General features: G+C 37.0%; 3 protein-coding genes across 6 annotated transcripts; 1 reads left to right on the forward strand and 2 right to left on the reverse strand.

Moving 5' to 3' along the window:
* Window positions 1–115: 115 nt before the first annotated feature.
* Window positions 116–4,099, reverse strand: LOC105692077 (zinc finger protein 271-like). Of its 2 annotated transcripts, XM_048650799.1 has the most exons (5): window positions 3,356–3,480; window positions 3,230–3,270; window positions 1,931–2,979; window positions 1,499–1,684; window positions 116–1,370 (listed from the first exon to the last, which is right to left on the reverse strand). In XM_048650799.1, the coding sequence occupies exons 3-5, from the start codon at window positions 2,845–2,847 to the stop codon at window positions 371–373; spliced, it is 2,103 nt and encodes a 700-aa protein (XP_048506756.1). In that variant the 5' UTR covers window positions 2,848–2,979; window positions 3,230–3,270; window positions 3,356–3,480; the 3' UTR covers window positions 116–370. The 2 variants fall into 2 exon arrangements, with proteins under 2 accessions (XP_048506756.1, XP_012266461.2); XM_012411038.3 differs by having other exon boundaries at window positions 3,230–4,099.
* Window positions 4,100–4,664: 565 nt separating this feature from the next.
* On the reverse strand, window positions 4,665–8,125 carry LOC105692078 (nucleolar complex protein 4 homolog B). Its single transcript, XM_012411039.3, has 6 exons — window positions 7,989–8,125; window positions 7,798–7,900; window positions 6,983–7,396; window positions 6,699–6,749; window positions 6,055–6,418; window positions 4,665–5,874 (listed from the first exon to the last, which is right to left on the reverse strand). The coding sequence occupies exons 1-6, from the start codon at window positions 8,112–8,114 to the stop codon at window positions 5,379–5,381; spliced, it is 1,554 nt and encodes a 517-aa protein (XP_012266462.1). The 5' UTR covers window positions 8,115–8,125; the 3' UTR covers window positions 4,665–5,378.
* Window positions 8,126–8,208: 83 nt separating this feature from the next.
* LOC105692079 (dual specificity protein phosphatase MPK-4-like) lies at window positions 8,209–10,891 on the forward strand. Of its 3 annotated transcripts, none has more exons than XM_048650800.1 (2): window positions 8,209–8,333; window positions 8,909–10,891. In XM_048650800.1, exons 1-2 carry the CDS (start codon window positions 8,209–8,211, stop codon window positions 9,954–9,956), a joined length of 1,173 nt encoding a protein of 390 aa, XP_048506757.1. In that variant the 3' UTR covers window positions 9,957–10,891. The 3 variants fall into 3 exon arrangements, with proteins under 3 accessions (XP_048506757.1, XP_012266464.2, XP_048506758.1); XM_012411041.3 differs by having other exon boundaries at window positions 8,284–8,559; XM_048650801.1 differs by having other exon boundaries at window positions 8,284–8,538.
* The last annotated feature ends 143 nt before the right edge of the window (window positions 10,892–11,034 follow it).

Here is an 11,034-nt window from a genome sequence, read left to right on the forward strand (position 1 = left end):
TAAAGATTTATGGTAGGTGTCAAAACTTTGTGATGCTGATTTACCTACCTGTTTAACTGAAAATTGATTCGAAATGACACATGTGATTTTGTTTGGGACAATAATCTTCAATTTGTTTGATTGTGCGTATATTTTATTTACTTATTAATATCAAAGAATAACGTTGATTCGGGCAACATTACAATATGAGGCCGTAGAAAGTGAAGCTTGACTATTACTTGGCTGGAAAGTTACCTTCCGAACTCAAGTTCATACACCAATGCGAAGAAACTCAGTGCGGACTAGTAGCTATGAATTGATATTTTTTCTTGATGGGTCAGTATAGACGTTCCTTCTGAGGAAAGAAGAAGAGACACCCATATTCATTCTCCTAGTGTTGTTTCCAAGTAAGGGAATCCCTAACGTAACCATCAGTACTTTGATGCATTCTAAGCTGTGATTGGGAATGTGAAGTTTGACTGAACTCTTCAACTGGACTTTCAAAAACGGCAATACTGTTGTTAGTTATTTGTTCATCCACCATGAGTGGTATTCCTTTTACTCGGAGGCTTGGTTTTTCTATATTATACGAATACTCGGACGGGTTAGCACCTAGACACATGACTTCCTCTGGCAAAATAACATGAACGGAGGGGTGAAGCTGTGGGTTTCCTTCGTCCGTTCTTTTTAATCTGTCAGAATCATTAAATTTGTAACGATTTTGGTGATATGCAATACGCTCTATTTGACTGGGAAATCTTTGATCATCAAGGGCATTGATGAAAGACTGTCTCGATGGTTCACTTCTTCTGTGTACCACAAGACTATTTTGACTTGGTTCTTTATCATGACAGTGAGAACAAAGGTCGGACCCATCTAACCCACTACTTCGTGGGCAGTTTCTGTGATCCCTTACATCGTCAACTTTGGCACCGCTAACCATGATACAGGACTGTGGTTCGGTATTATGAGATTTAAGAGGTTCCCATTCTACAGTTTTACACGTGTCTTCATGATCTTTGTGTTGTAGAGCGTCGGCAAACTGCATGGAACATGTTTTACATTCATATATCTTGATTTGAGTAAATATTTCGTTGCCGTGTATATCTCGATGATGAATTAGAAAATCCTTGATATCATCGAATTGGTGATCGCAAATCGTACACTGTAATGTTTGAAGCTCTGTTGTTTCGTTCAAATGTTTTCTCATGTGACGACGAACATAATCCCGACGCTTGAAATCAGCACTGCATACCACACACTTAAATGGTGCTTCATCGGAATGTAATCTCATATGATGTTTCAACCCATGCCTCATTACTAAGTGACATTCTGGACACTCTTGCGGTTTTTCACCAGTATGTCTCATCATGTGCAGACGAAGTGAGCCTCTGAAACCGTGTAAGAATAATCATGAGTTCACTAAAAAAAAACTGCACGCTATTGTATCACAGTGAATTTGCAACAGAATGAAGTTTCTGTTATTTTGTATTATTTTCCACTTGGTAAACAATCTCACCTGGTAGTAACTCTTTTCTCGCATATATTACATTTGAATTTTGGCGGAGCACGTGGAAAATGCAGCATGTAGTGACGCCGCAGTGCAATTCTTTGTTTGAAAGATTTTCCACATAAATCGCAGAGGTGTTTTTCACCTAATGTGTGAATTTTCTTATGCAGGTATAAGCTTGTCGGTGAAATAAAGCTAAAAATGAAAAAATGCGTCCAGCTAATTTGTAGGATTGATTAGCATTTTACTTGAATTTTGGTAATGGTTCATATTTCAAAAAAATAAATATTATGGCTGTATAATATTGTTCATTTTTAGTAGCAGATGTTTTACTAAAACTGCTAGCTTTTTGTTTACAAATACTCTATCAGCAGACACGGCGATAGAAAAGCCAAGAAAATAAGTTGACGAAAATAATTTAGGGAGTTCCTGTGTACGTACGATTTTCCGCAAACATCACATTCCTGCTTTTCTATTTCGCTCTCCACAGTGTGTTGTTTCAGGACATGATCCCTCAAAGCTTTCTGTGCCTTCAATACACCGCAATATTCGCACAATGAGTTTTTTGCTCCAAAAGTAACATGTGCCAGACGTTGATGCTTTCTAACTTCTGTGATTGTCTCAAATTTTTCATTGCAATGTTGACATTTAACTGCCTGTGATATTTGTTTCTTATCAGTTCTATGCATTTTTTTATGGGCTTTCAGCCCCATTGCACTTTTTGCCATAAAGTCACAAACAGTACAAGCGTGCAGTTTTCTGATGCGTTTGGGCATTGGCCAATGAAAATCATCATCCAATCTTACTTCATCTTCAAATATGTTCTCGTGAGTTGTAGGACTGGGGCCAGGATCAGCTGGTAAATCACCTTCTGGCCAAACTCTACTAGATGTTAGTTTTGGGGGGTCATTAGTTTCCAAAGCCTTTAATTTTGGATCTACAATGACTCCACTCCCAAAGATTTCCTTGTACTTAACAAATGATTTGACCACCTCACCAGTGTCAACTGTTTGATTGCAACAATGCTGTTTCAAATATTCAAAGAATAACTGCCTTTCTTCGGTTGAAAAAATTTTTGCCGTCTCTTTACAATCAGGGCAGCACAGCACTTCTATCGGAAGTTTTGTACACTGATCTTTAGGAGTATAGGCAGCATTATTTGTAACCTTGATTACGATATTTCCTTTACAGTTTCCAGCCCCCAATACTACATGATTGGACTTAGAAATAGCGCTGAGGTATTTACCTTCGTTGGCATTTTTGTCTGCAGGAATCTCGATTTTAGTTCTATTCGAATCAAGTTTAGATTCGGCTAAAACTTTAGATACTCCAACATGATCATTAACAAGAGATGCCATCCGATTATCAGTATTCTCCAAAGATTTTACTTGTGATTGTGAAAGACGTGTGTGTGCCTCGGTTTTTTCATTTTGAAAATAGTGCTTTGATTGTTGCTTTTTGTCAAGCTGGTCCACATATTCCTGTTCTTTCTGGAAACAGAATTACTAAGAATTTACAACACAACACCAAACCTACCATGTTTGAATGCATGCAAGTTTCTTTAGTCAGTGCTGGCTTATTAGCAGCTATCATATCTAATGGCTTTTTGCGGGCTACTTTGGGCAATCCATAAGAAAACTGGCAAGATAGCCAAATATCTATGGCAAACCAGTGCTTAGCAAGAACAAGATCTACTAAGAATCCAACACTAATAAAAAAATCATTGTAACAGATAAAAACCTTTTTAAGCAATCTCTTGAAGAGTTTATCAGCAGCTAGAACTGTGTCAAAAAACTCATTAGTAGTATTTAGCCTCCTGATGCAATTGATGCAGATGTTTCGTGGCATTGTGTCTGTTTCAATCACCTTTATTGGTAGGTGTGCATTGACACTATCTTTAAGGCGTAGAGATATTCCTCTATTACTGAATACTTTTACCAATTTTTCAACCCGATAGACTCTTGAACAAAGTCGGCAAGATTTGGAGAAATCTGATAACTTCACCATTTTGGTACTTTCTATCAAACTATGAAGAAAATAAGATTTTATTTATATTTCGGGTGCCACAGTCTTCTCACAATATTGGGAATTGATGAAAATATGACCCTGTAACCCTTATTGTTGCTCTGAATGTTGTGTATGTGATGTTTCTTTGAAGACGGCTTTATTCCTGTAGGCCAGTTTCGGTTTGTATAAAGAACACCGTCATTCTTGAAATCAGCTTGATGTGAATTTACATCTTCAATGTATTCATCAGCCCTAACCTATTCTAGAAGGTTTATTGGATAGTTCATGTTGTTGCAGTTTAGTATTACAGTATACCTTGGATGAGAGTGGTATATTTGAAATTCGTGATTACGTCGTAATTTAATGCGTGTATGATTCCGTAGTTCTAATGCACTTCATCTCGTGCATGGATCATTTCCTGTCTAGATTATGGCATCTTATATCCATAGCTTATTGCTACAAAACCCACAGCTGACATGCATTCACAGAATCAATAGATGACATGAATAGATTATACGATATCACTTTGATATACACTTCAGCGGTGCTTGATATTTTCGTAAATATTTTCAACATATTATTTAGGTAATTGTAAATTTCTTCAGCAGTCGGCCAAAGTCGGCTATCGCATTTGACTCGGAATATCGAATCTCAATTGGTTTGGTGGGGTAATCATATTCAACAATGACGAATGGGAATGGTTGACAACAATGAAAACACAATTTGTATATGAAAACTGATTTATTTACATACAGGTTCTTGTTTCGTTGGTCTTAAAGTCTAGTAACTGCTAAAAAATAAAACTCAGATATGGACAACAGTAGTACAGTTCAAATAGCACTCAAGTATAATTATTTTTTGCAACCCAAGGAAATATAAAGGGAAATCTTTGCAAATTGAACCAACCAATTATGATATTTGTTATCTCGATAAGGCTTTTAATAACACTTTCACTTATAAGTTAGACAATTGAGTGTTTCACATCAGAGAAGAGTTTCAACTTCAGTTACACCAAACATTATCCAATAATAAAATACTATTTTCTGTGACATTAACATAACTACAAATAATGATAATAGTATAATCCGATTACAAAGTACCAATTTGTATAAAACGGGTTTTTCTTGCAGTGTATGGACTTATCCCTCAATTGTATCACAAATTTTTCGTCCGTTACTTTCTCCTACATCCTGCAGTAATTGTTTGAGATTACATTGTATCATTTCACGGATTCGTTTGTCGGTCTCACTGATTTTTTGAAGAAAAATGTAAACTTTCAAACCATTACGATTTTCTTCACCTGTTTCACCGAATAAAGTCAGACAACTAGACATACACGTAAAATAAAATATGAAATGGACTCGATTTACTGTCTCGATGTTGCCAATGAATTTGCCAAAGAAGTCCAACCAGAAACAAATTGCACAGTTTTTGTAACCTTATACTGTACATACACGAGATAGATATTTAAAAACTGTTATTCTGGCTTCATTATGATAGAATATTGGACGCATTTCAGCAGAATCTAACTTAATAGCACATAACTTTGGAAAAGACAATGAAATCGCGCACTATTGTTCGAATTTCGATAATTAAAAAACCGCACTTATGATGTTTTAGTTCGAGATTAAATTCCCAATTGATAGAGCTATGAGGGTTAACGAACTTGAACGTAGATATGAATTACACCCCGAACAGTTTCTTTTCTGTTGCGGACGATTGGAACGACAATGCAGGGTGAATGCATAAACGATCTGCTGAAACTGCGACATGCTTCTATCAAGTAACAAGCTTTGCTTCAATTTTCTTGGTATTCAACAGCATCAGGCCTTTACTTTTTGCCAAGTATTTTTGAAAACGAAAACTTTGTAGTCCGTCGCACTCAATGTATGGTCGTAAGTTGCCAGTACTGTAGCAACCGTTCACCCTTTGGTAAAGCCATAGAAGTCGGACGTTCAAAGGTCAACATTATTTCTTTGACTTTGTTTTTCATTTCACGTTCAAAGATATCATCACTTGTGCGCTCCAGAGCAGCAGCCATATCGTACTCGACAGAAGGAAGTGGGTCGCGGATGAAACGAGCGGCAGCAGCTACGCCAGGTAGTGTATGCCACTGTAGGGCTCTAATTTCCCACAAACTACTCACCAGAGCATTGCTTAGTAATGGGTCTCGTTCTTCCATATTGAACGGGTCACCTCCGCTACTTTCTTTGACTTCACCGCCTTCTGGATGATCGATCATCCGCTTCAGACCTGGGTGTCTCAGCAGTAGGTTACCCACGAATAATAAAATTATCAGAATATCTTCTGGAGGAGCGACTAACGTGAGACGTGCCAATCGTTTGGCGAATGCTGCTACCAGTGCTTCAGGTAAATGTCTGTGGAAAATGGGAAAATTGAATCATAATTTTCGATTAATTTCTTCTTAGGATTGCTTGATAGTTATGCTTTCATTATACTTGTCATCAAGATAGGAGCAATTTCGATTGAAATGCATGTAAATTTTACAGCGATGACATGAAAGTTGATGATAAAAAAAGAAACGTTATATCACTTACGTTGAACTGAGAAACATATCTGACAGATAGAACAGCCGGGCTTTATATTTTGTGTGAAATATTTCTGGTTCAAACATGGAGTACAATTTCGTAAATATGTTGGGATAGTCTAGATTGTGTTTGGTAACCAGTATGAAGACTCCTTGAAGTGCAAGCATCCCTATAGGACCATCCACGTCTAATGAGTCCATAAGAAAATCTGTTAATAGAATGGGTTTGTCTAAGTGCTGAATTACACGTTCCAGAAGCACAACAAGCATCCTTTTGTGAACTTCCGTTCCTAGATCCCAGTGCATTACACAAGCCCACACTTTGTTCAAGGCTCGTTTGGCTCCTAGCTGATCCCAGGTGAAAGACCTGTTACCTGAAAAAACCAAAACCAACAAAGTGTCTTATTCATTCATACCATTATTGTTGTGCTGCTAATATTGAGTTTTTAATCAATTAACAACTGATAGACTGCCCAAAGCAAGTTGCAATCTGATCAAAACTTATGTAATAATAATTTTCACTCTACCAATCATTTTTTGCTGCTGAATGTGCCATACTTTAGTGTTTACACTCTGCAGCAAATGTAACTACTCCATTTGATGATAGATGGAACTGTTAGGAAATTAACATAATAATAGCAATGAAATACGTACCTTCTCCTTGTTGTGGGCTGCACAGCAGCTTACACTCCTCATCTTTCTCACCTATGAATCATAAACAATATGTAATTAGCATGTTATTTCCTTGTAGTTACGCAATGGTTGCTTAATTCGATTCATTACTACAGATCTGTAGTTTTTTGTAAACGATGGAACATATTTTTTAAATTAAAATTTCCAGCAACAGCGTAACTTTGAATTCTGGTGTCGTTAACATTGATTAACACAATAACAGCAAAAGCATGACACTGCATCTGCAGAAATTGAAGATAGCTTACCTTTACCATCTTCAGGCAGAGGAATCTTATCGATGAGTTCCAATAGATTTTTTATGTACATATCCTTAGGCTGTTTCCTTGGAGTCAGGGTAGGCAAACTCTTCCATGTATAATAAAGCCCATCGGAATAAGAAGCAATTTCTTGGAATCGTGCAATAAGATTTGTATTGTTTTTATCAGGTGATAGTAACTTCATCAGTATTGGCTTCAATCTATGTAATGGGAAATAGTAGCTAAAGGTATCGGTGGGGTCCAAAGGCACTTTTCCTTCCGCTGCCATTAGTTTGAGGGCAGTTGATAAAGCCTGCAGTTGCACTGCTGGCCGACTGTTTTCCAACGAATGTAGCAACTTTTCCCATACTTGTTCATAGCAGTTACGTAGCCAGGATATGTAACGAGATTCTGGACTGGGTTCTATTAAAATGATTATACTGATGTAACACAATGTGAATAACAAAATAAGGAAGTAGCATATAAAAGAACAGAGTTCTGAATTGATCTGCAGAAAGGTTTTTCAAGTGAATTATCATGATAACCAATATTTGAGCTAACAGTTTTGTTCTACCTGTAAAAACTGGACTCTTGGGATTGAAGTAAAAAATTAAAATCCCTCAACTTTTCATACTATCCTTCGACTCGGAGTCTTTCATCGAGAATAGTTGTAAGATGGATAAGTCAAAATCAAAAATACTGACTAACAATTCTATTGTTCAGAAATTGATGTACAGAATATTAAAATGTTGGCTAGTGAAGATAGATGGAACAGTGCTTGGTGTGTGAATTCCATGTGGGGCGGATCAATTATTACAACTTACCAGAAATGGTGAGAGTTATGCTATGTTCCTGATACATATTTCCATTGGTCAAAACATCAAGGAATATCATCTCCAGGGTAAGAATGCATGATGTATGGGACTCCTGGGAGTAGCAGGTAAAACGTCAAATTAACCTTAAAAAATGATTTTAGCATACGTTTGAAGTCGCTCTAAATCCATATTCTACATACGTCCCACTCTCCTATGATGTCTAAGAGGTTATTGGCATATTTTCTAGATGCCAAAAATTCTTCGGCCTTCTGTCTCAGCACTTTTGAAGGCATTTTTTGTGGCAAGCAAACGCCGGGAGCTGCCATGGCTGCACACGGAAGAGCTCGAAAGGAAGGACCAGGAAGGACTGGATAGATATGTGCCCTATGCTTGTGCCGTGTGCGGATTGCGTGGGCATAAATGAGTGTTGATGGTAACGGTGTGGTGGGAGATCAGCCGCGGACAGGATGTGCGTCAGAACGTCTTCGTGTATTCCGAAGAGCGTCTGCCTTGTCCACGAGTCCACGCAATCCACACATCGACAAGTAATACACGAAAATCAATATAAACAGCACAATTCAGCACATATTCAGCACAAGCACGAACTTTGTGGTATAATCATATGCATGGACCTCAGAACTAAATACATGTTACACTTCGTGCGACGGATATAACAACTAATCTCTGTACGATTGAAAAACACGTGATAATAGTTTCATTCATAAATCATATAAATACCTGAATTGAATGGTGAGCGGATTCGAAATTTAGGTAACCTTCGTGTAGCTAAATTACATCCATAGAGCTTTATGCTTATATTGACTGACATCTGCTGTTTTGTCAAATGGGAGTCACCTGTGACCAAACCGTAAACAAATTGATTCCTATGAACTTGATATCAAAATTTTTCGAAAAAAGCGATTCAGCACATACCTTGGCTCTGCACAAGATAATTTATAAACGTTATTGATAGAACAAGTATCAATTATATTTGTACAACTTTCTTGGTAGATTTAAAAGCTATTGTATAATGGTGCTCCACAAATCACCATATCGATGTTTGTCTGCTCTTCTTTGACTGGTCAGTGTAACTTTGTGTGTATAATAATTAATAATACAGAATGGCTGAAGATGATACAGAGAAGTTAACGAGAGAAGATTTTGATGCCGGGCCAACGAGCTGCGATGAAATAGAGCCCGGACTGTTGCTGGGAAATCTGACAGCAGCAACAGATGTTGTATGGTTGAAAGAGACTGGGGTTACACACATCTTGACGTTAGACTCTTGTCCATTGCCAAGGAAAATACAATTGCTGCCTGATATTATTTTCAAATATATCCAAGTGACTGATCTACCTCGGGAAGACCTGCTCACTTATTTTGAAGATACTTACCAATTCATCAAACATGCTCAGGAAGATGGCAACAAAACTTTGGTACATTGTTATTTTGGAGTCTCCAGATCCGCCACAGTTGTCATAGCTTTTATAATGAAGAAGTATAGTATGGAATACTCTGAGGCTTTTGACCTTGTGAAATCTAAGAGACGATTTGTTGGACCTAATCCAGGATTTGTTGCTCAGCTGAAACTGTATCGAGATATGGGGTTCAGTATTGATAACACAAACGTTCAGTTTAAAATGTACCGGCTTCAAATTGCTGCAGATAAAGTAAGAAAGGCTAAAATACTTCCACAGAGTTGTATAGATTTGATAAAGCCTGATCCGGCTTTAGCAACGATACGGCCGGAACCTACAGTATACCGATGTAAACGTTGCCGAAGAATTGTGGCGTCGGCGAGTAATATCCTTCCTCACTTACCACGTGAAAAGCAAATTTGGCGACATATAAGCTCAAAACGTGACAGAGGTGCTAAAGCAAATAAGACTTTAAAAAAAACTGCTGAACCTAGTGAAAATATTGAGCCAACAGGCATTGAACTTTGTACAAAAACATATTTTCTGGAGCCATTAGCTTGGATGCCTGACATAACACATAGTGTGGAAGGTAAATTGAATTGCCCAAAATGCAGCACTAAGCTTGGGTCGTTCAGTTGGGTTGCTGGATGCCAATGCCCATGTGGTAGCAAGATAGCTCCAGCATTTTATTTGGTTCCATCTAAAGTTGATTGGAGCAACTTTGTACAGAATGTTCAAGCCACTGTTTAAATAATGGTCATAATTTTGAAGGAGTTCGATAATTTTTCAGGAAGTCTTTGAATTAATGGGTGAGTTAGTCAAAGGTAGGAGATGTAGGAGATTTGATATAAATTTCGCAGAGCGGGCACTGAACGCGTAAAAAGTAACTAATGCCTTGGCCGATTCAATTCGCTAAATTTTTATTTTATTCTACTATTCATGTGTTATTATTATATTTATAAAATTAAATCATAGTAGCAGCATTCACTACTTATGGATTCGGTTGTTCATGAACAACCTTTGTCAATACATTATTCGAGAATATATTCCAGATCTAGAAAAATCAGTACAACATTTGTAGATTGGTCTCGAAAAAGAACGTTTTATTCTCTATATTGGAAAGTCTGATTTTGAGTCTAAAACTTCTTCAAACTAAACTTTATAAATATTTGTGTGCAGCTCAAGTATACATGAAATTCTGAAAATCAGTAAATATTCCTACAGCGAATTACTCAGAGTTTTATTCCAGATCAACGACTGATTAGGACGGAAGCGTTTGCTATAGTCTGTAACCATTCATTGCATTCAAGTAGTTTTTGTCTATTGCACTTTGGCTCTAAGCAGATGATATATATGTATACATACGTAGGTATATATTCATGTGCCAACTTTAAAACATAATAACTATATTTCCTACAAAGCTCGTTATCTATACAAACTACTCCATGTGAACGATATCTTCAATATTAGTTTCATTCCATTATTTCTTTGCAATCATCTTACAGTTATAACATCGTACAATACTTATACAATATGTTATTTATAATCTATACAAAAGTATAAGACTGTGTTTGTATTATCGTTAATCAAACTTGTACGAAAGGCTGTATAACATACATGCGCGTGTATGAATTATTACTCGACTTCATTAAGAGCTAGTTATATTAAAGTAATGTTACCCTGTTCTTCACTTTCATTCTATTAATAACCTGAATTTAAAACCATTGATAATTTGGCATCTGTAGTGTCGACATCGTTTTTTGAGTTTTTACGAGTTATTCCGTGCAAACCTCGGTGCGAACCGAATAACATAGACTGTTATCTTTTC

This window comes from Athalia rosae, chromosome 2 (assembly GCF_917208135.1).
Source record: "Athalia rosae chromosome 2, iyAthRosa1.1, whole genome shotgun sequence".
NCBI classification, from domain to species: domain Eukaryota; kingdom Metazoa; phylum Arthropoda; class Insecta; order Hymenoptera; family Athaliidae; genus Athalia; species Athalia rosae.

Bases quoted from the DNA above. Each gene is read 5' to 3' on its own strand.
- LOC105692079 (XM_048650800.1), top strand. From the start codon at position 8,209: ATGAGTGTTGATGGTAACGGTGTGGTGGGAGATCAGCCGCGGACAGGA. The intron at 8,334-8,908 runs GTAATACACGAA...TTAATAATACAG, and splicing joins CGCAATCCACACATCGACAA to AATGGCTGAAGATGATACAG.
- LOC105692077 (XM_012411038.3), bottom strand. From the start codon at position 3,496: ATGGTGAAGTTATCAGATTTCTCCAAATCTTGCCGACTTTGTTCAAGA. The intron at 2,980-3,229 runs GTTTTTATCTGT...TTCTGTTTCCAG, and splicing joins TCAAGAGATTGCTTAAAAAG to AAAGAACAGGAATATGTGGA. The intron at 1,371-1,498 runs GTGAGATTGTTT...ACACGGTTTCAG, and splicing joins GAGAAAAGAGTTACTACCAG to AGGCTCACTTCGTCTGCACA.
- LOC105692078 (XM_012411039.3), bottom strand. From the start codon at position 8,114: ATGGCAGCTCCCGGCGTTTGCTTGCCACAAAAAATGCCTTCAAAAGTG. The intron at 7,901-7,988 runs GTATGTAGAATA...TGCTACTCCCAG, and splicing joins ACATCATAGGAGAGTGGGAC to GAGTCCCATACATCATGCAT. The intron at 6,750-6,982 runs GTAAGCTATCTT...TATGATTCATAG, and splicing joins TCTGCCTGAAGATGGTAAAG to GTGAGAAAGATGAGGAGTGT.